The sequence below is a fragment of the Physeter macrocephalus genome, chromosome 11 (genome assembly GCF_002837175.3).
Source record: "Physeter macrocephalus isolate SW-GA chromosome 11, ASM283717v5, whole genome shotgun sequence".
Classification (NCBI taxonomy): Eukaryota; Metazoa; Chordata; class Mammalia; order Artiodactyla; family Physeteridae; genus Physeter; species Physeter macrocephalus.
Genome location: NC_041224.1, coordinates 91,870,498 through 91,896,515, shown reverse-complemented (window position 1 = coordinate 91,896,515; position 26,018 = coordinate 91,870,498). Strand labels below are relative to the sequence as shown.

Sequence of the window (26,018 nt, the reverse complement as noted above, 5' to 3'; positions counted from 1 at the left end):
CAAGTGACACGCAGGAATAAATTTCCACAATATTAAAAGTGATATATGGCACATTAAAAATTACGTCCTTGTATATAGTACCCAATGCCTAACCCATCGCATTAACAAAATCAAAATGACGGAACCTGCGTACTCAGCGGGGGTGCGGAATGTGGGCGAGGACCTAATGATCAGTCAGCCGCTGTGCTACCCTGAGAGGGACCCGGCCTCGGCTTGGAGACCTTGGTGTTTTCCAGCCGAGGTGGGGGCTCGGTCAGGGGAAGTTCGGAGCAGCGGGAGCGGCAGAAGCACGTGGGCTGAGGGAGGGGGCGGGGGTGGGAGGACGCAGACGGAGGAGTAACCGGTGGAAGTGTCAAAGAGGAAGGAGTGGAGGGCCGCTGAGGTGACAGGGTGTGGCCTGTGGGGGAGCAGGCGGACTGGGAGAGGAGGGCAGAGAGACCCACCGGGACGGAGGAGGCAGTGGGAAGCGTGCCTGCGTCGCTCGGTGCGGTGACAGCGAGGAGCGAGGCGCGGGGCCGAGTGACGAGGGGAGTTTCCCGTGCTCGCCAAGTGGAGTCCAGCTCAGAGCTGCGCCAGCGCCTTCAGCCTAGGTCCGCGGTGCCTGACACCTGCCGGGTCCGAAGCGGGAGTCCGGCGGAGCGTTCCGCCCCCAAGTAAGTCTCTCTTTTTCTCTCAATTCTCCTCCGCCGCCTCAGCCTCTTTATCTGTGGAGCGCGGTGCTCGGAGCTCCTGTTGGGGGGAGGGGAGGGTTGCGCGAAAAGCGCACCAGAGAGCTCCGGCGGCGTCCACGGATGCTCCAAGCTCCGAGCGCGCCCCGGTCGGCGCGGGGACCCGGCCGCGAGGCCCCGCCGCCTGGTTGCCCTGCGCAGCGCAGATGGAGGCGGCGGCAGAGTTGTCGGCACAGATACGACCCGTCTTTTGTGTCTGGCCGGATCCCAGAGTCGGGCCAGGCCGGGGGGAAGGAGCGGAAGCCACTTTATGGTTCCTGGCCCCACTTCTTGGCCCCCACCCCCCCAATCCTTCGGGATTTCAACATGCGGCGGACTCGGGCGCAAATGAGTGCCTAAGCGCCCCTGCTGGGCTAGCTGGATGCGGGTGGGCAGCGGCCGGACCACCACGCCGCCCCCTCTGCTGGTTTTCTTTTTAGATACAGCGTCTTTAACAGCGGGTGTTGAGAGGGAGGCTGACTGGGTGTTCACGGGAGTCTGGGTGTGGAAACGACCTACCTTCTTGCGTTTCTCGGGTTCTGGAGGGGAAAGGACAGGGCTGAAGAGAGCCCCGAAGCCCGAGCGTCCCGAGCTAGCGGGCTTGCGCGCGGCTGGCGAGGAGGCGTTCGCTGGGTGGATCCCTTGTCTGGCTCATTGTTCGCGGTGACTGTTCTTGGGGCCGGGCTGAGCGACAGACACTTAAAACGGGGCCGTAAATAAAAGTGACGACTTGCCGGAGTGAGGTCAAGGCTACCGGGAGGAAAGGGCTTTCCAGTTTGGAAACGGACTTCTTCGAGCTTGGAGGGCAACAGTAGTCGTCAGCGAAAACCGCTGCTGAGTGTGAAACTTAGGTCTGACTCTCATTCACAGAGACAGCTTAGTGAATGAAACCCTCAGAAACAGGGCGCGATATTTTCCCACTGAAATTGTTTTCAGAGTAACGAAGATGGAGTTTAAGTGTTATTGGCAACCGGCTGCTTTCTCTTGCTAGCACCTGTTTCTTTTTCACCCCTTCCCCCCACCCTCGCCTCTTTGGGGGAATGTGTATTTATCATTCTATTTGTGCCTTCAGCTAGTCGAAGTGTATGGTTTGGGGAGAAGAATCCGTTTTTAAAAACAAAGTGCAATTTCCACTCTACAAAGGGCCAAGCGCTGGTGTAGACATTTATTGCTGCTCCTCCACCCTAGCCGCATGCTAGCATTCATGAAGGCAGACGGTGCACCCGGAGTCGAAGGGAGCCAGTTATCCCCAGCTGGAGATGCCAAAACACAACTAGCGCATGCTCAATGCATGGAGGTTAGGACACTCGTTTTCCCATTTCCCTGAATTACAGTGATATCACTTGTTCATGGTGTCTGTTCCTTAGCACTACGAAGGAAGGCGCATTTTCCTGAGAAGGATGTTTCTTCTTTTTCTGAAGTCCATGGGTAGTAATCAGAGTAAGCTGATCCAACAAGAGGGATTTTTAAAAATTACATATATATGTATATGTGTGGGTGTGGGTGTAATATATATAAATATATATTTCTGTAAATCCCAGTAGTTACTAACACACCTAACTGCCCTGGTTATATTTGCTTTGACTTGCGTGATGGACTTGCTAAGGGCATCGGTCTGCTGAAACCTGAAGTTCCAGCCCCCAGGAGAAATAATATGAACACCTCTCTCTGACCACAGTCTGATTCCACAGGGGAAAAAAACATGCCCCAGGAGTGTTATTTAGGTTATTGAAAGCTGTGTGATTTATTCTAAGGAGGGAAGCAAGAGTTAGGTAGAAGAAAATAGAAATGGAAGGCCTGAGTAGGCATCCAAACCATACTCATAGTTCCACAAATATGTATGTGGAAAGTATATTGTGTTCCCTTTCTCCTTGATCACTCTTAGTATTTGTTTATATCCTTAATGCTTTTCATCACAGTTTTTGTGCCTCTTGTTTGGAGGGAGGGGGTTGGCTTTGAAAAAAAACTTTTATATTTTCAGTCTGTTATTATTTTAGATTTTCAATATCAGTAGTGCTCATTGAATACAGGGACTTATCTTTTATACTCTTCTTTTGTTTGTCTCCTTGCACGCCATGTCCAACTTAGTATGGGACCATGTGAGCAATGAATCAACCAGGTTCTAATGAAGATTAAGTTATGGAAGGTATCCACAGCTTTGTATAAACTGTATACTCATTTAACTACCTTCCCACATGACCAATTTTAGCTACTTGCTTGTTTATCTTCTGAAGTCTCCAGACTCCCAAATTCTTACCCAGATTGACTGCTGCCCTAAATCTTGACTGTACAAAGAATAGAACTTAATTATTTTGGTCTTATTTATCAGTCAGCAGTGTTTAGTGTTGCCAGTTTAATTATATCATTGAAATATGCATGACTCTAAAGTATGTTGAAAAAGGTTCTTTTAAACTTGTTTCTTCATAAAGAAAAAAAAAAGTCCTTGTGAAGCCATAATTTCACTGCTGTGAGGCCCCTTAGCCATTTGTGTTTATTGAGTTTACTCTTCCACATGAAGAAAGAACCATTGTTTTGTTGTCTAGGAGCTGAAGGAAGATGGAAAGTGAGAAAAGAAAATCAAGCACTTTAGAATGCTATTATTTTCCCTACTTGGGAAAAATATTTTTTTAAGTAAATAGTAATTATTTTCTTAAAGATACACTAAAACCTTCTTAAAGTATCCTGAGGAAAAGAAATTTTCAGGATAGAAATGCTGGCTGTTACTAAATACTCATAAAAGATCGGTGCATACAAACATGCATTTCTGAACCAATCTCATAACACATTTTCTTCTTTCCATAGAATTTTGAAATGTTATTAAATCATTGTTATTAAAACATTGAAATCTCATCAAAATCTATATTTAAATATACTGTCTTTTTGCAAGTGCTTTAATTGTAATAGCCTATTTGTTGAGATTAAAAAGAACATCATTGATGTCATGGTGTGCTTTGCATTTTAAAATAGTAGCTAATGAATTACAAACATTCATTACCCCACAACCACTTGCTGAAATTTCTCAGGACCCCCAAATAGAGAATTATTTGTACTATATACTTACTATCATTCAGATCCTTGCTGAGTTTATGTTGATCCCCTTTTCTTCAGAATTAATTGCCTTTTAAACTAATACTCTGTTGGCTGTGAATTTTTTGTTATTTTTCTCCTATGGCATAAATTTATGTGAAAATATCTTCAACATTGTCTGGTTAGGGAATTTGCTGTTGATAACACGTGGGAATTGGGGGAGGGATGAGAGAACCACTTTTATTAAACCTGGAGAGAGTCAGAGCTTAACAAGGGAAAAGAGGGCAGGTTTCACCTGAATAAAATTCACTGACGAATACTTCTTTAACCTTTAAAAGTCCAAGCTATGTAGCACATAATATACATTTGGGTAATTCAGGTACTAACTTCACATATCATAAGGCAAACAATAGAAATAATAAGAGTATCATAGTGCCTTTGCTTCGTTACATTTGAATGGTGACTTTAATTCCATTCACTTTTCTTCATACTAAGTAATGAAAACTACCCACAGTTTTCTTATTTTTTTGTTTGTTTTTTTGGCCAAGAGTGGGTATAGATGAGGGGCTAGGAGGGGAGGGAGCATTGTTCTATTTATGTAAAAATGAAAATTGTCAATGTTTATTTTGGAAAAGTTTTATTTTAAAAGTTCAGTTTCTTCTGTAAGTTTAGTGCTTATTAAATGTTTACTGAGGAAGAAAAAGTTTGACACTCAATTTTCATAACCAGATGCAACAGAAACAAATTGGTTAAGTGATTCAAATTAGTGCATTTAAATCTTAAATTTAGTTTTCCTTCCCATAAACTAATATGAAGAAAAATATTGAATTAGGTTTTATGTTTAATAACCAATATTCATTTATATTCTCTTGAAAACGAAGATTAACATGATTAACAAAAAATGTTAACATTTGTGAAATGAAGATATAAGGGATGCAAATTAATGATTGTGTATACTTTTGATATATAGCCTTTTTTCCCTGATAAATAAGTATTTTTAATCTCAGGGGTGATGTGAATTTCTTAACTGATCACATTTTCTCTTTTCCTTTGACCACTAGAAAGCTCAGAGCCAATCTGAGATCTAATTTATTGATCAGATAAGGCTCTATAGAATGCATTTGTGTATTATCTTTCTCAATGACCTTATCTTATTCTACTTATGTATTTTCTCTGTCAAAATGTCTGTTTTTTTTTTCTTTTTATTTCCGCTGTGGAAGGAGACAGACCATCAAAGTTAATTTGAATAAGTGTTTAGAAATACAATCAAGTCTGCAATTATTAGTAAGGTCTAATATTGCAAATGCTGAGGGAATATCAGGCAAACTAAGGCATAATTTCTGATCTGAAGACCCTTATAACCTAGCTCAATATAGAAGCCATAAACACATAACAAATTAGCTAACAATGAATCAATGTATATACACACATCTCTTGCATTAAATTTAAAACCTAGACTTTGTCTTTAATAATGCTCAGCTTCCACTTTCTAGAAAAATACTATTAATAGTACTAACTGGTAGAGCAAAGTAACCAAATCTTTTCATTAGAATTCCCCTCTGGCTATACTAAACTCTAAATAATCTGAGGATATGAAGTTGAAAATAAATGTTGGAAAGTCACTGTGATTTTGTGGTAGTGGAGTGGAGACTTCCAGACCTTTCTCTTCTCTTTCTCTTCTTTCTCTTTCTCTATTCCTCTGTCTCTCATTGGCTTTTCTACTTGCTCCCCAGTCAGCCAGTGGCTGGACCTGATTGACAAGTGTGACAATTCCAATGTCAACCTAAATCCCACCAGGCTTGTCAGCTTATGAAATTTCTGGATATGTAAATACAATAGTTCTAAGTAATGTACTTAAACACAGTAGTTAAGTGCCCACTGGTTGTTTCCCTTTGTACTTGAATCAACAACCATTTTCAGCTTTTAGAAGGGACCACCCACAAAACTGTTCTCAGGGAAAGAATAAAAAGTAAAAACGTGAAAAATAAAAGAACTAAATTATTGACCCAGGGTGACATGTTTATGGCTAAGGCCACAAACTCTGAATTAAACTTTCAAATCTAAACAGCTACCTCTGGGTATAAATCTGATTCTCATCTTCTCTATCTCCCATATACACACCATTTTTTTTTCAGACATCTCAATTATAGTTAATGTTAAAAATAAAGTCTGAAACACAGATCTGTTGTCCTGAACTGAAGCAAACTATCAGACTTTGATAAATAATGATCATTAAACTTGATCTTTTAAAAAGCACATTGGGGGCTTCCCTGGTGGTGCAGTGGTTGAGAGTCCGCCTGCCGATGCCGGGGACACGGGTTCGTGCCCCGGTCCAGGAAGATTCCCCATGCCGCGGAGCGGCTGGGCCCGTGAGCCATGGCCGCTGAGCCTGTGCGTCCGGAGCCTGTGCTCCACAAGGGGAGAGGCCACAACAGTGAGAGGCCCGCGTACCACAAAAATAAATAAATAAATAAAAATTAAAAGAAATAAAAATAAAAAGCACATTGGATACAATGAAAATCCGTGTAGTACATTTACTGTGCTTCCACTTATGATATAAATAGTGCATAAAGCTTTAAAATTTTCATCATATTAATGTTTCACTGACATGAAAATTAACTACTGACATCTAAGGTGCATGCCATGTGATGATTCCTAATTGGCAAGTGAACCTTAGAGGGTTATTTATAGATTACATTGCAACAAAGTGCTGGAGTAAATTCTCATTGTGCAGTTCAGTTCAAATTGATGTTTTAGCTTTGATTCTCTTCACTTTTTTCACATCCTTTTCGATCTCCAAAGCTTCTCAGAAATAAGCTACCTAAGGTGCTAAATATATAATTAATAACATTTGGGCAGAGAATTTGTCTCAAATTATCCTTAAGAGATTTGGAGACCCGTTAAGTATCCTTCACCAGTTTGTTCAGTTATGAATAACTCTTGGGGCTGTGAATTTGAACTCAAAGATCTGGTAACATTCATTTCCATCCAGAGCACATAGGATAAATGTTCACGTAGAAAAAGTAAGGAAGAAACTTGAACATTTATCAAATGAATTAATTTTTAAGGATAGCTGCCTTTAAAGATCTAAGTGGAAATACTATTTTATTCTCTAATGACATTTAAGGTTTCTTTTGTCTCTATTTTTCATTACATTTTGTGTATAGGGAATGTGGTAAGAGAATTATAATGTATCTGCAATTCCCATGCTACGTTATTAGATCAAAATTTAGCTTTCCTTTTCTTTATTCCGTGTCTGTGTCTGCCTAAAGGTAGAATGACCAAATAAAAAATGAAAAAGTAAGTTCTTTATTTATTTATTCTTTAGTTATTTATTCTGCATATTTTTGTTCACTATGGATTTTGTACGTGATCCCTTAAGGCAAAGTTATATAAGCTATACATTTGTGCCTACAAAGATAAGTTTACAATTTATTAACTTTTAGACATTTTCTTCATGCTATACTCAACCTGGAATATTCTACTTTCCCTACCAGATTTGTGAAACGCCTATCTTTTCGTAAAGATTTATTTAAAAGACATTTTCTCTTTGAAGGAATCCCCACCATTGGATTTGAATTTGGCATTCGTTTTGGGAAAATGTGTGTATATGTGTGTGTGTGTTTTACAATCATATTGTAAACCTGAAAATGTTTAGAAAATTTAAATAATTTTATACAAATATAGTATTTATTATGATTATTACTATCATTATAATGCCAAAGAGACAAACTAGACATTGGATCTAAGCTACATGTGGGAGTGAATACTTATTTATTTATTTTTTTAAACAGTTTTGACTAGTAGTTGAATAATTTGTCCTTAGGCCTGTTGCTTTTTATTGACGAAAATCTTCACTAGTCCTGTATGGTGTGGTGTGGGTATGATCAAGGCAACTTGTTTTCTTGATGATGAAGGTTTATCAGAAAATTTATCCCTTAATTTAAAAAACTCTCATTGATAAACATTGAACGAGGACTTACTATGCATCAGGTATTGACATAGGAAATGAGCATAAAAAACAACAAATAAATAAAAAGGTCTTGCCCTGAAGGAATTTAGAATCAAATGGAGAATAAACATACTGAATTAATGTGGTAAAATAAATTACACACATCATCAGGGAATATTTGGGGAGCTATGAGGAAAGATATGTTTCTCAATTTGGGTGGGTGGAGGGTGGTCTAGGAAAGTTTAATGGGGGATTTGAAGCAAAAAGGACAAGCAGAAGTCTAGCAGGTGAAGAAGCAGTAGGTGGGGGTCTCTGGCATAGAGCTGCTGGAGAAAAGAACAATGAAGCATATGTGGAAAATCCAGAATGTCCAGCAGAAGTATCATATGTTAGACTAAAGACCAGTTTAGTATTCTAGACTAGAAATCAAGATTTGGAGGTTTAATCCTGATTAAATCCAACACTCTTATAATGTATGTCTGCACCCATGCAGCTGGACATATCTAAGTACACAACCATGGTGTCATTTCATATTCATTCATCTTAAATGGATTCTTAAAATCATCACATAATCTTACTGAACTAGCCTGCTCCATTTACTTTCCTAGAAGACTATATACCATGCTTCCTCTTCTGTCCTCCAAACTCTCAGTACCTCTGTCTACATCCTCACTCACAGATGAAGGCCTTGCCTCCTATTCGCTGATATTGAGCCATCTGAAAAAAACTGCACTGTTGCCCACTACCACACTTACCGAACTACAAGTATTTGCTCCCATGTAATCTGCCTTCTTGCAGGTTCTCTCACATAGCACTGGTAGAATTTAAACTGTTACATTTTAGTGAATGTAGAAATATGTAAATGCAATTTATTAGTGAGTAAAACTACTACTTTAGACCTTGAACTTTCATTTTTAGTTGTTTAGCATTGGGAAATAATAAGGGTTGGAGTCAAAGATTTTTGTAAAGCATGTTGGTATAATGAAAAAATTAGAAACAATAGACCAGCCCAAGGAGAGAAAAAAACCGCAATAAAGTACAGTACATTCTTATGACAGAATGTTAAACATCTTGTAAAATTATTTTTTAAATTAATGATATAATGTAAAAAAAAACCCTAAAACTGTACATCATACATGATACAGTTTTGTTATATGTATGTAGAAAGACCAGAAAAATAAATGAACCATGTTAAAAGGCTGTGTCTTTGGACATTGAGATGAAAATCGTTCTGTATAACAGATTCTCGGAAAATCCACTCAGCTTGGAAGAGAAAGGTTTTTGACAGGAAGATCCTGGTGACATAGAAAACGTCCACTGAATAAACACAATAGTGAAAACCATCTCTATAGTGTGATTCAAGTGTCATTGAAATATCAGTCCCCACCAGGCATTCCCCTTGCCTGCAACATTCAATCCGCCAAGACCCATGGAATTTACTGCTAAAATACATCACAAGTTTATTCAGTTTTCACCATCTCCACCCCTGTCCTTCTATTGTGAGACACCACAATTTGTAGCCTGGATCACTGCTTTAGCTTTCAGCAGGTTCTTCCCACCCTTGCTGTTGCAGAAATAATGATCTGAGAGGCCGTATTGCAGAGTGTTCAAAGCATGGACCCCATTGGTGGGTTGCCTGAGTGGGAATCCCAGCACGGCCACTTACTAGCTATGAGACTGGGGGCAAGTTACTTGACATCTTTTTGCTTTCATTTTACCATCAATAAAATTAAAGATATTAATACCTACCTTTTGAGGTTATTATGAGAATTAAATGAACAACTAGCTTAAAGCAAGTAGTTTTATGTGTTAGCTATTTGTCAAGGCTTAAATTAGATTATAACCTTCCTTGTTTAATATCATCCAAGGACTTCTGATTGCACTTTGAATTAAATCCTTATGATCACCTGCATCAAACTTTATTACTCTTGGCTATTTTCTGTTTTCTTGCTATTTCTCTGAAAACACCAAGTCCTGTTCTGTTACTGGGCCTTTGTACTTGCTGTTGTTACCTTTGCCTGGTATACTCTCATCTGATTCTCCCCAGAGCTGCTTCTTGTCCTACCAGTCTCAGCTTCTGCCACATCCTCTTAAGAGCCCTTTCCTGATTTCTAGTCATCTAAGGGACACTTTGTACTATTCTTTTTTCCACTCTCCACATTTTATTAATAGACCTTATCACAATTTGAGCTTTTTGTTTGTTAACCTTTTTCCCCTCTTTTTTACTGCTAGAATTTAAATTCTGTAAAACAAATATGACGTCTGTCATGGTTATATTTGTTTCCCCCAGTACCTAGAAGAGAGTGTGGCGTGTCGTCCTGAATAAATATTGGACGGCTGGCTGGCTGGCTGAGATTCTCACTATTGTCATCTTGGAATTTGCATTTCTAGAATGACTAACTTCATATTTGTAAGGTCTGTAAGTCACTAAGGAGATATAGAAGGTTAAGTTGTTAACACTTGTTATTTTAGCTCTGGTTCACAGGGCCTTAACAATACTTGTCAGTACACAAGTACATTTTGAAAGAAGTAGAGTTTGAGAGTGGAGAGGGGAACAGTAGGTGAATTGGGGGACTTGAGATGTAAAGATACTTCAGGCTAAATGGAAGCTGCAGTGATGGGGGTACGGGGTGGGCTGGGGGTGAGGTATTAGAGTGTCGATAGTTCAGGCATTCAAGAGCAAGTGTCAGACCAGCATTTCACAAAGAACCAGGTTAAAAATACTACATAAAGTAACTTCCATAACATTTTACTTCTTAGCTTTAGAAAATGTTGCATAAGGCTCTGTATATACATAAAGCCAAAATAAGTGGATGAAAGATTTGTTTTAAAGTCAAATTAGTTATTTGATGTCATGAAATAAAAACAAAACTCTTTTCTTTCTCTGATTCAGCTCCTTTTTAAAATGGAAATCAGTCAAACCTGAGTATTGTATATGTGTGTGTCTGTCTTTGAAACTTTTTTGTTTTCTTCAGACAGAAAAACACTTCATGTGGAAAAGATGTTTTCAAAGATTTGTATCCAGTGATGTTCCTTTTTTCTTACCAGGAGGTGTCACTACAGCTCACTCAAACTTGCTAGTGCATTCTGTATGGACAAACTAGTGCTAGCATTTTATCAGACTGTCAGTACCCACCCACCAACTTCTTTACTGAGTTGCTTGAAGGAAATCTGATGAAAGTAGAATTCTTTTCAGGTGCCTGCTTCTCCTCCAAATAAATATTCCTATCATGAACTAGCTGAAAACCTAAAACACTTGTTTAATATTCTGGAAACAAACAGCATTCTTACTTTCTCTGAATGTTGAGTGGGGCAGGGGATGGTGAAGAGGAAAAAAAAAAAAAAAAGAGTGGGATAAAGAGGAGAGATAGACATCAAGAAACATGAAGAGTGAAACTGAAGTGTTTCCAGTGATAACACACTGCTTGAAGATCCCTGAACACACAGTTCTCTCACCCATCTGACTTGCATGTTTTGTCCTTTCCCTGCCCCTCTTCTCTGCCCAGATAAGACCAGCTTGCTCTGCCAGAACTGTTGTAATTAAAATAAAAATGTCTATCTGGTACTGAGCTAATACACTATTCCAGTTATTTGACACATGTAATTTCTATCTTGTCTGATAACAAAATATTATTACTAAATAATAATATTACTACTAAAAATTTACTAAAATTTTTACTAAAAATTTTTCCGGTGAAGAGAATGAAAATTGGAAAGGTTGCATGATTTGTAATTGTAGCTGTGATTTTATCATAGGCTCATCAGATTTCAAAAACACATCCTTATTCTTTGTATAATGCCACTACAGAGTCCCTACCACTGGAGACTTGCCTAACATCCTTTCACCCCTGACCAATGTAGGTATCCCTCCTCTGGGTCCCACAACATCTGGTGCTTACCCAGTGTGAACACTCATCGTGACTGGGCCATGACTATCTTATTTTCTTGTCTCTTGCTTCACCCAGAGTCAGAGTATTTTAAGGTAGGTACAGTATCTTGTCTCTAGAACAGAACATGAAACTCCTAATATTGATCAACTGGATGGGCAAACGAGAACAGGTGGACCCAAAGATGGGGCTCCAATGTGGATGAGGGTGTGGGTGAGCAAAGCATGGAAGGTAAAGACCATGGTGCTGCCAGCCTTCACCCATTTCTGTTGGCCTCACTTGTTCCACAAGCAACTAAACAATGAAGAGGAAAGTCCCAGCATCTGGAGAGGAGGAAGAACAGGGTTATTTGCCCAAGGAGGAGGGGATATTCAGCACATCCCATACCTTGTAGCTCCTCTAGAACTGGAGGGAAAAGACTGGCATCTGAAGAGTTGTGTTTCCTGCTGACCTGCAGGTGGCAGCATGGCCCAGCTGTCAGAGACCAGCTCAGTTCTTAGACACCCCTGTTGCTGCTGTGGGACTCAGAACTGTTCTCAGGGCATTAAGTGCCCTGGGAATGATTGATGGTGCTGCCCGTTCACTGTACCCTGAGGGTAATTGAGCCTGCAATATTTTGGAGGTTGCAGAGAGACTTCCTGAGCCTCTCTCTAATAGAAGGGGCTGCAACAGTTTGGACATTATATCCCTTTGGAGACGTCCCAGAAACCTTTTGTTGAGTCTAGAATGCAATCATTGGCAGAACGCTTTGAAAGGGGAGAAAAAAAAGCCCACCACCACCATCCCTAAAATATGAGGAAATTGAATAGTCTTAATGTTTTTTCAGATGTCTGGTTTGCTATGCATTCCATATTCTTTTTTCCTTCTTTGGTTCTGAAATAATATTCCTTTCCACCTGACTTAAAGCAAATCCTCTGGAAGGTAGCTTATGTTAATTGACTGAGTATTTTGAAAGAGTGCAGGCAGAGCTATGTATAATGTCTTTATTTAAATAAGCTCTAAGCCCTTTTATATTGTAAGGTGAGGTATTTAAAAGTAAGATGATTGGAAATTTCTAAAGTTGCACACAATTCAAAAGAATGTGAAACATTTTAGAAGGAGCAACTGACAAGGGTACAGTGTCCATTTATTCTAAATATACATGTAATATCAATTATGTAAGACAACCAACAAAAGATCTTAAGCTTGTCGGGTTGGGTTTGTGTGATTGCTTCTTTTCATTAGAAATTTTAGTAGCTGGGAAAAATGCCAGGTTCTAAACACTGGGAAAAGGTATTTTGAATAGGTTATAGTGGTAGATCTTTGCAGTGTTGAGAGAAAAATCAAAGATTCAGAAAATGTTTCCTCATCTATGCAACCAAATGGGGAATCTGAACCTCCACCTTTCTGTACTTTGGTTTTAAATAGCCCTGGTGGTTGGTAAAAAGCAGTGGTTTGTAGCTTCTTCAGTGATTTTAAAAAATATCACTTTGGTACTTTTGAGAACAGTTGTTCTTCCCTCAAATCTGTGAAATTTTACTCTCCATCACAGAAGGTTCTTTCATGGTAGACCATGACGATTAAAAGCTGTGTTCTGTATGGGAGGTTACGTTATAGATGTTTAGAGAGCCAAACTTAGCTGGTTCTCCACATACTGACGCTTTAGTAGGCAATACATTTGGTCTCTTTAATTTCTTGGAATAGAGAAGAAAATCAGAAGGATGATTAGAATGACCCCTCAAAGTCTGTTTTTAGATTAGATTGCAGGTGTTGTACAGACTGCTATTCTGTGTGCCTTTGCTTTGTTAGATTTATCTCAAGGGTTGAACTTACAATAGTGTCTTTTTGTGATGAAAACCTAGGCTAGGGATTAAAAGTGAGGGGTGGGGATGGAGAATTAATTGAGATAGGTCCACAACGGTTTATTCACAGCCTCTGATTTAACTCCAACTTTAACAACAAAATAAGTAAGGAAAAAAATCCCAGCATACCCTAAAATCCTGCTTGATGATCCACGACTCATAGAAGGGCTTTTCCCAGCCTACTAGTCTCTATTTCTTTGGCTGCTTTGGGCAACTTATCAAAAATTTCTTGATTTTATCTCTTGGTATAAAGATCTCCATTTCCATGCTGCCTTTAATTAATATACTGCTGAATATGTAAATATTATATCTTGCTCTAAGTATTATGTATATTTTTTCTAATTCTAAATAAATTATAATTATTTTGTTATCAATATCTAATTCATATTTGTAAAGGAACAATTTTTGAATATATTGAAGTCATTTCCTTGTGGAGTTAGGAGACTTATTGCTTTAGAAAAGGACACACTTGCTACTTTCTTAAATAGAGTGTCCACTGATCAACTTTGCATTTCAAAGCTTAACTTCTTGACTTCTTTACTGTAGCACAATAATGTTCTTGAAAATCAGGTATTGTTGAGGAAAAAGGATTTTCTGAATCCTTTAGCTTTCAGCAAATCAAGAACCAAGACTGGTAGAATAGATCGGAGTTTTAATGCATTCCAGGAAATAGGGCAAACTCAAGATGAGACAGAAGAAATGGAAAGCCCACTCTTTTGGCCCTAAGGAATTGTGGCAGGGAAAATTTATGGAATTAGGGAACCAGGATGGGTTATTTAAGATCCTGACCTTCCTTCTTTGACTTCGAGATCAGAAAAAGAGCAGGATTCAGAAGGAACGCCAGTGGTGTGCTTCCCAGGTATTAGGTTTTAGGAGGAAACAGCAAGATTTTCGGAGGAGCCCCAGTATGACCTGGGCAACAGTAGAGCAGACAGTTGGCTTGGTTGATGAACCTCCAAAAAGGGATCTAGAAGCCATATCTCAGTGAGGGCATAGGGAAGCGAGCAGATTAGTGGCGATCTGAGGTTGGAAGGAAGAAGGTGCCTGCCATGGGTGGAATCTTAAAGATTAGGAGAAATGGCTTGTACCTGTGGACACCAACGAGGGGCACCAGCAGGTTCTTCCAAAAGACTAGATGGGGCAATCAAATTTCAGTAGTCACCCACAGGGCTTATATTTAGCAGGTCCACAATGACATGCTTACATCATTTGTTTACAGTCAGTGTCTGTAATGATAGTTTTTATTGGACTGGCATCCATTTTGATTGGTTGGTGCCATGCTGTACCCATTGTTAAATATTTTGAATTTACTCCAGGTTATCCACATAGGGAGTAAACTGGTCTTACCACTCTATATCAGGGACCTGAGAGCATCTGAAATTCTGGTGTGGATTGGGGCCCCCTTGCATTCACTGTCATAAACCCATGGTCAATCTAGGAATTATCTTAGGGAATAAAGGAAGAAGAGAAATGCAAATCAAAACTGCAATGAGGTATCACCTCACATCTGTCAGAGTGGCCATCATTAAAAAAATCTACAAACGGTAAATGCTGGAGAGGGTCTGGAGAAAAGGGAACCCTCCTACACTGTTGGTGGGAATTTAAATTGGTACAACCACTATGAAGAACTGTATGGAGGTTCCTCAAAACCTAAAGATAGTACTACCATATGACCCAGCAATCCCACTCCTGGGCATATACCTGGAGAAAACCATAATTCAAAAAGATACATGTACCCCAATGTTCATTGAAGCACTATTTACAATAGACAAGGCATGGAAGCAACCTAAACGTCCATCAGCAGAGGAATTGGTAAAGAAGTTGTGGTACATATATACAATATACGGCCATAAAAAGGAACGAAATAGAGCCATTTGCAAAGATGGGGATAGACCTAGAGACTGTCATACAAAGTGAAGTAAGAAAGAGAAAAACAAATATCATATAATATCACTTATATGTGTAATGTAGAAAAAGGGTACAGATGAACTTATTTGCAAAGCAGAAATAGAGACACAGATGTAGAGAACAAATGTATGGACACCAAGGAGGGAAAGGCGGGGGGCGGGTGGGGTGAACTGGGAGATTGGGATTGACATATATGCACTATGATATATAAAATAGATAACTAATGAGAACCTCCTGTATAGCACAGGGAACTCTACTCAGTGCTCTGTGGTGACCTAAATGGGAAGGAAATCTAAAAAAGAGGAGATACATGTATACATATAACTGATTCACTTTGCTGTACAGCAGAAACTAACACAACATTGTAAAGCAACTATACTCCAATAAAAATTAATCTAAAAAATTTTTTAAAAGACTATGTCCTCCAGAAAATGACTATGTAAACAGCCCTACTAAGGAGTTAATTTTGAATAGACCCAATATTTCAATTTAAGGAGACTGCTTAAACTTGAAAATAATTAAAATATTGTGAATTAGTAAGTGTATGTGGAGTAGGACAACTTAAAGAAGAATTATATGAGAGAAATAAAGGAACTATATGTTCTTTTTGCATCTCAGAATAGGGTGGTAAATTTCCACCCACCTCCTATACATTCTTGCTGAGTCCTGTACAGTAACAGTTGCTTTGGATCTGTGGCCCAGGCTGATTTCTGATTCCTTCTGTTTGTACCTCTTGCTTCTCACATGTACATAAATGTACAGGAATTCATACACTGTCCAGTTAGTGTCCTTTAGGTGTCTTACTTAACGCCCGATATTCCCAGGTCTAATCCAGAGTTAGGGCCGTCAGCCCCTTTCTTACATCAAGCTGAGTGGATCCACTTCAAACCCAGTAATTAACCCATTTCTTTGGATTTGTCTCTGAACCTTTATGATATTCTTCTCCCTTTAAAGAATGTGGTTCCCATTGTGGCTAAGATCATGTTGTTCCCTAAAGATAGTGATCTAAGATAGTGAAATAAGTGGGAATAATAACACCTTGGATTCTATGTTTTTCATCTTTGAAACTCCCTCTGCTTAGAAAGGCTACTGCATTGTATAACTCCAAGGTGAACCTTTAACACTATGGGTATACAAAACAAGGACCTGGCTTTCTCACTCACAATTTGATGAGTTTTTTTTTTTTTTTTCCTTTTGTCTGGGGGAGGGTGAGAATAGTTAATAAATTATTAAGCAAGAGAGCCAGTATTCAAATTTAGATTTTTTCTTAATCCAGACTCCTCAATTGTAATTCCACTTGATTGGCACCAATATTTTTATAAACTGTTGGTAACAAATAATAACAAAAATATATGGTCAGGAGAAAGAGCAGTTACATGTCAGTATGTTTCTGTACCTCTCTGAAACCCCTAAGTGATGAAATTTCATTGGGTACAGTGTGGCGTTCCTTGTTGGGAAGGAACTTTCTGTAGAAGCTTCGCTCTGAGGACTTGAAACAAGAAAAAGGGAGATGTGGAAGAGAAGAATATTATCCTCTTATACATCCTTCTCTTATTGCATTTGTCTGCAGCAAATAGTTGACCCCTAAGGCCATTGAAAGTTTCCAGCTGCAAGTCCACTTGTTTGTTTATTTGTTTCTGTCTCTTCTAACCTTTCCATAAAAATATTTGAGTTAGCAAATCTGTTAGGATAATTCATTAGACCTATTGACTAATAAAGAGGTTTGTATTAAGTTGGAAAAGAAATTTATGAAAAGATTGTTTCAGCTGCTTTCACTACCGACCGTGAAGCACACCACCTGGAGAACTCTACTATTCCTGTGAATTAATAATACCTTTTCAGCAAGGTGTTTGCTGAGCAACCTTGGTGGGCAAAGGAGGTTTTGTGGTATACAAGGCAAAGCTTAACACAACTCACAACTCTGTACACATGAGGAAGAGTGCATGTACATGTGCCTTACCCCAAATGGCAGAGAATTCCAGCATTCTTGTTTTACTTGGAATATGTTTTAGAATGAACATTTAAATATCTAGGTGGGTATGTTCAAGTGTCTCTATGTGTGTGATATTTTAGCAGTTCTTTCAAGAAAATTATGTAGTCCTAGTGTGAAAACCTAACTGTGAAAGAGCTAAAAATGTGTTTTCCCCATCCTGACCCATGATCACCTCCACCCTGGTAACCACTACTCACATATTTATTTTCCATGAAAACTTACTAAACTACAGTAGATCTCTCTTCTTTTATGCCTTCTCAGAAACAAAGTGTAAGGTTTATTCTAGAGTGCTTTTGTGTGGATGTGAGCTGAGATGCCTAATAATAAAACTAGTTGAATTTATGGAATTCATACCATGCACCTTGCACTCTGCTAGGTTAGCTAGTTGCATGCATTATTTCATTTAGTCCTGATTATGAAAGTTCATATTGTTAACACTGTTTGGCAGAAGATAAAACTGAGTTTTTGAAAGGTTAAGTAGCATGTCCAACCTTTAGGTTGGTTGGGGGTAGAATTAAGGCCAACCTCAGAGACCACACTCTTCATCATCATGTTCTGCTGCTTCCTGCAGTAAAACAAAGTGTTTGGTAAACCTGAAAGCAAGTTTCCTCAAGGAAGGAGCATAGAGAAGATTATCTATGTACTTAAGTTGCCATGGGATAAGGGAAATGACAATGGAGTGAATCAGAGGTATGTGAATATCTGATGTACTTACTTTGTTGGGTTGTTGGGAAGACAGATACATTTGTGAAAGGTGTTTTAAGACTATGAAGTGCCAGGATACAAAGCACAACCAACTAAACAAGCAAATTTAAATGGTACTTGTTGGGGGAAACTTGGCAGTCCTTTTCTGTCTGATATTATATTTTATAAAATTCAGATATCTATTGGAAATAAAATGTTTACTCAAAATCATAAAATATGCCTGGAGTAAATTCAAAGTACTACTTTTAATTTATAATTCTTAGCATCTCAGTCATTGTTAAATATTTTTAACTTTTATTCTAATGAGTGGCTGAAATACAGAAAAATTAATTATATGCTATTCCAACAAGCTCAAAATCTCTGGAGTAAAGCCATTAAAAGTTTCAACCTGGATTTAGAATAAAATTGCACATTTAATTTCACCAGCTGACATTTTGAGGCTGAGGTAAAAATGCATGGCAGTTTTTTTTTTTCAAACTGCCCTATAAATATCATGTAAACGCATTTTACACATTTATAAGTATAAAACGATATTTCCCAAAGTTAACTTAGAATGCTGCCCCCAAGTTTCCTGGTTTCTTTGCTCAACAAAATAATTGCTGATTGTTTTGAAAAAAAATTATCAGAACAATATGATGGCAATGATTTTTTTCTTCCACCAGAGCTGCATGGTTTCTTTGAGTGGGCTGAAAGGGAGAGAGAGAAGGGAGGGAGGATATGAGGAGTCAATATGTAAGCTGTAGTCAAGGTAGTCTCCGTCTTTATAGAACTGAGATAAACCATCTTTTGCCTTGTTTCGTTCATCTGTTTAGCAGAAGGTTTGTGCAATTTGCATTTTAGAATGTTCAGTCCTTTTAATTTACTTCTAAATAACTTGTTTCTACATTATGCTGCTTTGTTTGTAGAGAAAAATACTTAACACAAGTGTTTCATGAAGTAAAATGAACTAACATGGCACTCTCCAAAGAGAATTTCAAAATTAAAACCATTAAGGATGAATGGCGTGCATTACAGAAATCTCTACCATATGTCTGAATGGGTCTTTGTATCAAGCTTATTTACGAAATTCATAGGCACTAATTTATCTAAGAAATAGAATGATAATGCTTTCAAGCCAAAGAAAAAAATAAAAGCATAGTAAATATAAAAGACACATTAATAATCTTTTCTGTGAGCCTGATTTTGATCTTTTATTTTGGATTGTCTATTGAGTCATATCAGAAGGATTTGTTTAATTATATAGAAATTATTTGGGCTCAACAGAAGGTTGGCAGTATCAATTCCTGGAGTAGGTAGTTTGGAGGATGAACTACTAATATCATTGCATTTGTAAGAGAGGGAAATTTGACCAGACTGTAGCAAATTCTGTAATCAAAGAATTTCTAAGAGGTAGAGTCTACCGTGGTATATAAAACACATCTCAGAGACATTTCCCCCAGTGAGATTGACCATCTCATTTCAGTAAAAACAAAGAATGAGAAAGGCTTGTGTAATTAGACTACCTAAGTATTTTTTTTAAATGTCATTTTCAAAAAATGTGTACCCTTGTATCTTCAACATCATGTTTTCAGTCTGCTTATTTGAACAGACTCAGTTGATGACCCCTTTCACTACTAAAAGTGAAACACCATGTATGTTTTAAGAGTTATTGAATGAATCTCATTGTTTTGTGCATACTATGAGAATCCACATTTTCCTATTTGTTTATTTAATGTCAGGGACTGCAAACATTGTATAATAAGTTAGTGTCTTGTTTGTATCAGTATTTTTGCACAGAATGTAATTATTGTAGAAAGAAAAAAATTATGGAGTAGATAATACAAAAGAGTTTGGTAGTACAGAATCCTCAGTAACCTTAGGCATTAGTAGCAAACCTCTTTTGTTAGAGAAGAGAGTGGCATGACACTCTGGACCATTGGAACTTGATGAGATCTTAGCTAAGGAAAGGTCAAATGGTAATAAAAATTCAGTTTTTATCCTTATAGGTGGCATTTAAAGGTGATTTGTGAGGGACTCTCACTTCAGTTGTTAGCACTGTTTAATTTTGGCTATGGTTCAGACATGATCATCTTAAGATATTCATGAGCAATAAAACCTAATTCAGAGCAAAATTTAACCCACGGTGGCACTATGGCTTCCAAATGCAGTATCAATAGTGACTTGAAACTTCTCCATGTGAGGTGTAGAAGTATACTCTCTTTCAGAATACAATTCATATGTGTGAGGGCCCATTTTGTATGTGTCCAGGATCATTAATGAGCCACAGTAAAATATGGGGCCAGAGATTATTGTTTACAATAAAAATCGAGGTCATATCTTAACAATAAAATCCAATTAAGTTAATCACTGTGAAAATGGTGACTATTTAATAATGACCATTCTAAGTCATCTAGTCTGTTAAGGTGTGGATGGAATTGATAGATTTGACCACTTATTTTATCATAGAAAAATTTGCTTAGCACATTTATATGTTTTTTTCCCCCCATTTTGGTTCCCCTGAATACCATCCAGTAGATACGTAATACTGTAGGGAGACTGGGCATAGGTACTAAGCCTTTCTCCAGAGTTGGAACACTATAATAATACAAGATAGAATCAAAGAAGAGTTTAGAGAGTATTTCCTGACGGTCTAGTGATTAAGGTTCTGTGCTTGCACTGCCGAGGTCACGGGTTCAATCCCTGGTCGGGGAACTGGGATCCCGCAAGCTGCTAGGCATGGCCAAAAGGAAAAAAAAGGAATTTAGAGATAATCTTAATGCAAATCCCAACTCTCTCACCTATCAGCTTTGTGACGTTGGTCAATTATATAATTTCTCTAATAAATAGTATATAAAGCAGATTTCGTAAGAACTACAAAAAATAATATACTGCAGCGCATGGCATATTTTAAGCACTTGATGCTTGTTGTTTTGAGGGAGGATTAATGTCGAGAACAGTTAAGTATGTTGGAGTATGGGCCTGGAAGAATTTTTCAGGTAAAGAGATTTGAATCTAAAGAAGATGGTATACAGGCTTAGAGATGAAGGAGAAAGAGTCATAAAAATCACAATTTATTAGGTACCTAATATGTTTTGAACACCATAGTGGGCACACATAAGAAGAGAAAGCCAATATAAGAGGAAGTAGGAGAACTTCGGAATAAGTATTTAGCTGATTACAGTTCTTACCAATTTCTTTGCAAAACTTTCTGCCTCTGAAAATAAGCTGTGTCACACCTTTAGAAGTAGTTTGCTCATTCATGGCATGGATTAAGAAACTAGTTCTGATGATTGGAGATACCTAGTATGTTTCGTTGAAAGTATGCTATGAAGGAAAAATAATGAGCTTTTTTTTGTCTTCTCCCCTGAGTCCTTATGCATCCTAAAACACACTGGAATAAAGGCAGAGACCATATATGTGCTCACATAGATTTCTCTCTTTGAGAAAGTGAGCCATTAAGGGAAAGTATAACTTTGTATAGCCAGAGCCTAACATATTTTCATTACATAATTGTGCCCAATGAAAGGTTTTTGAATGCATGAGTTAATGAACAAGTGCATTAGAGTGAATGAATGAATAAATGAATCTCCAAGTTAAGTCCAGAGTTTTAATGAGGAGGGTCGAAACATATTTATTGAGGACCCTTTGTCATACACATCATTGTCACTCTGCCAGTTCTGAAACGCATAAAATACTACATCACAAAAATGATCACCGTTAAAGATGGTGAAGTTTTGGTAAAAATGATGTGTGCATTCCTTGCTGGTGACATTATTAATTGATAATCCCTTTAGAAAGTAGCATGACCATTTGCAGCAAAAGCCACAAATTTACTCATATCCATTGCCTTCAAAATTCTTCTCTTATGGAAACATTTGAACAGAAACAAAAGCTGACCATAAAAAAATTTTATTGCAATCAATATTAGTAGCAAAAAGTTGGAGACAACTAAAAGTCCAGCAAAATAATGATTTTATAGATTATGGTACATCAACACAGTTTAATGCTATGTAGCCATTAAAATAATAATTACGTAGGAAAATAAGGTATGTTTATGAGATAATATATGTAAAAATAGTGAATATGAAATTCTATGTATACCATTATTATAACAATGTAAATACAGCATGTGTGTATCGATAATATGCATAAATAAAACTAGTAGTTCTGTCAGGATAATAAGATAATTGGTTTTGCATTTTAAAAACATTTATTCATCTTACACTGTCTTTCAATACACTTCTAAAAATTTTATTTTCTTTTGTCATAAACAGATACTGTAGGGCCTTTTCTTCTGATAATTCAGTGTCTTTATAGGGCTTGAGATTTATTATCATTTGCTCTATACAGAAATTTAGGAATATGTAGATGACTGAGTAGAAGGTATATAAAATTGTTCTCTGGCTATATACTTTGAAGGTTGTTTTAAAAAATAAATTCCCAGTATACATTCATTTTCTTATATAGTTTGTTTTTCCTGAAAGTCAACTTAAGGTAAAAAGTGAAAGGCTTTTATCTTATAGATATAAATATGAATGTATCTTTGTTAATCTGAAGGCAACACATTAAAATGGAAAGGAGCACTTGGCCAACAGTTTGGATCTGTTGGTTTTACAGGTGGAACCCTGGGAGGCAGGGAGATGAAGTGATTTGGACAGGGATACGATGCCAATTAATGGAAGAGCCAGGATTAAAATGTACAGGTTTTGAGCGAGTTGAGAACTTTTCCACCCACCCCTCAGCCAGAATGCTTTTCCCATCACCCTAAAATGAACTGTCAACTTCCTTCTAGCTTCAGAGCCCATGAAGATTTTTCTCTACCTGCAGTGTCACATCTGTGCTGCATCCCCATGTCTAAAGAGAACAGGATTTTCTATCTCAGCCAGAAATTGCTACTTAGTACACACCTGCACAGAGGTAAATGCTGGCTCTTGGGTAGTTTTGTCTCCATGTGCTCATTGGTTGCATCTCCTCAAAATCAGGAGTTCTGCTTCTCAGCTCTACATCATTAATGGGTTCACCTAGCTATAGCATTTCTATCTGTCTTAATAGCCTTTCTGAGTTCTCCCTCCCCATCATCCACAGGCAGAAATCCTGGTCAAAGCAAATGGCTCCCACTGGGGTAGCTTTCAAAAATCTGCAAAGAACAAATTAGTGTCCCTGATTTGCTTCAGAAACAAACAGCAAAGAAGCCTCTCCAACATGCTTGAAAGGAAACAAACAACTAAGAGAGAGAAAATAAGTTCAAGGGAAAACCCACTGCTATTCTTAAAGGGAGCTCTAAGGAGAAGACTTCAAAAAAGATAAATGGTCGCTGAGGACTGTTTGCGCATTAGCCTGTGGTGGGGCAATTAGGCAGTAGTGGAAGGGAGGATGAGTGGGTAAATTCATCTGAGGGTCCTATGAAGCCAGCCTTGAAGGAATTTTTAAAAAATACACTCGTTTTATTTAGTGAATGTAGTCAAATGAACCTAGATGATTATATTTAATCTCTAAATTGATATGTAGTTTGTCAAACCATACATCAGTTAAACACGACTTCCTCCTTTGCACCCATTTGTTGTTGCCCTTCTCATTCTTTCCTTTGTGTTAATATAGTGATTAAGCTGTCTTGCTATATCTCCTATTTACTATGTTGTAGAGAAATTTATGACTCTTTTATTATCAGAGCAATAGGCAATTATTAGTTAGAAGACCCTTCTTAGTCTCTTTGGATAAACCATTATTTTATTGCCTTTTATCAATAATATTCACCCAGAAACCTAGACAGTAAGTATTAACTGAGCATCTACTATGAATCAGGCACTAGTCTAACCATCATGGAAGGTCCAAATCTGACTAATGTTTTGTCCTTGTCCTCAAGGATTTCATAGTGTGAGAAGGGGATGTGAAGACTTCCTGGGACAGGTGCTGGTTTAGCCAGTCTAGCTACCCTTTGTGTCCTCCCTCCTCTCATGGCTTCTGTGAACCTAGGCAGTATCTTTTTTTTTTTTTTTTTTTTTTTTTGCGGTACGCGGGCCTCTCACTGCTGTGGCCTCTCCCGTTGCAGGGCACAGGCTCCGGACGCGCAGGCTCAGCGGCCATGGCTCACGGGCCCAGCCGCTCCACGGCTTGTGGGATCTTCCCGGACCGGGGCACGAACCCGCGTCCCCTGCATTGGCAGGCAGACTCTCAACCACTGCGCCACCAGGGAAGCCCCCTAGGCAGTATCTTTGATGAATAAGGCAACCAGCCAAGAGAGAAAGTCTCTAAATCAATGGCTCCCAAACATGGGTCCTTGGATCTGAGCCTCCAGATGAATCTCTTGTGCTTTTTGAAACTACCTAGTCTAGTATGGATCAGAGTATCTTGGAGAGAGGACTACAGTGTCTGTAGTCCTCATGATACTTCATGATGTTTGGAAATCAACAATGGATGAATCCATAATGGACAAGAGGTAGTGAGTATGGAAATGGATAAGGAAAATAACCATCAGCAGACACCTACAAGACAGTATACATAATGGTTAAAGACTATAACCTGTGGGGTCAGACTGCTTGAGTTTAAATTCTGTCTCTGCCACATAGAGCCGTGAGATTTTGGGGCAAGGTTTAAAAACTAGTTGGTCTGTAGTTCCCACATTTTGTAAAGTGAGAAACGTAGTATTACCTACCTCAGAATTATTATAGGGAGTAAATGAGTTAACCTATTTAAAGCAGTTAAAACCATATTAGAGATAAAACAGTAAGTGTCACTGCTACTACTACTTCTACTACTACTAGTTGTTCTTCTTTTTCCTATTATTATTATTATCATAAGGAAGTTTATGCTTAGAGTCTTAACAAGAATACAGATGAGGGATGATAGGAGTTCACCTCTGTTTAACCCCCCAGATTAAATAAAGCAAAACCCCCTTCCATTCCAAGCTGTCTGCAGCAGTCTTGGGCTCTGTGGACCAGATCCACATCAAGCCAGGGGCCAAGGTGCTCTACCTCAGGGCTACCTTGGGTACCACGCTCTCCCATGTCTCTGACATCATAGGCCAACAGGGTCTGGTCTGTGCAGTTGAGTTTTCCCACTGGCCCGGCTGTGACCTCATTAATTTGGCCAAGAAGAGAACCAACATTATTCCTGTCATTGAAGATACTCAGCACTTACACAAATACCACAAGCTCATTGCAATGGTGGATGTGATGTTTGCCGACATGGCCCAGCCAGACCAGACCCAGATTGTAGCCCTGAATGCCCACATCTTCCTATGTGATGGAGGACACTTTGTGATTTCCATTAAGCCCAATTGCATTGACTTCACAGCCTCTCCCGAGACCATATTTGTCTCTGAAGTGAAAAGATGCAACAGGAGACAATGAAGGCCCAGGAGCAGTTGACTTTAGAGCAATATGAAAAAGACCACCCTGTGGTCATAGGTGTGTACAAGCCACACCCCAATGTGCGCTGAAGCCCAGCACCGTCTGGATTGGGATAGATTGCATTGCTACTGTTAATGCTACTGTTGGCTGATGTTAGACTAGGTGATTTTTAATTTGTGATTCTTTAGAAGCTTGTAGGCTGTTGTTTTCTGTGCTCAGTAGATGGGTAATGTCTAGCCACTGTACTATCCACTACACTATACTGCTATACATTCTATTGTTTTCCACTTATACATTCAAAGTATTAGGAACAATAGAAATTATAAAGCAAAAAAGAAACATTAAACATTTTTTAAATGTCTTTAATTGTTCATTTCTCATCATGGCTGTAATGGACCCAAAAGTAATATTAATATTCAATTATATTTGGTTCAATCAATAGGCTTTCTGCTCATCACTGGGCAGAAGTTGGTGTGGGCTGCTAAGAAGTACTCTGGCATCAGATTCAGAAGACTGGGTTCTCAATCCAGGCCTGCTTCTGACCACCAGAGTGGTCTTGGGCACGTCATGTAATATCTCTTGGCTTACTATTTTCATTTATAATTGAGATTGGATTATCTCTAGGGATAACTAAAGAGCATCCCCTTCTCTCCTAGTGGTTTATTTCACT

The 26,018-nt window shown here is 38.5% G+C and overlaps 1 protein-coding gene across 1 annotated transcript; it reads left to right on the top strand.

Annotated features, from left to right (window-relative positions):
• The first annotated feature begins 1,899 nt into the window (after nt 1–1,899).
• Nucleotides 1,900–25,437, top strand: LOC102982254 (rRNA 2'-O-methyltransferase fibrillarin-like). The gene is given in 5 exon segments (XM_024118474.1): nt 1,900–2,004; nt 12,031–12,169; nt 14,224–14,398; nt 24,883–25,322; nt 25,325–25,437. Coding segments are annotated over 5 exon segments (972 nt in total).
• Nucleotides 25,438–26,018: the final 581 nt, after the last annotated feature.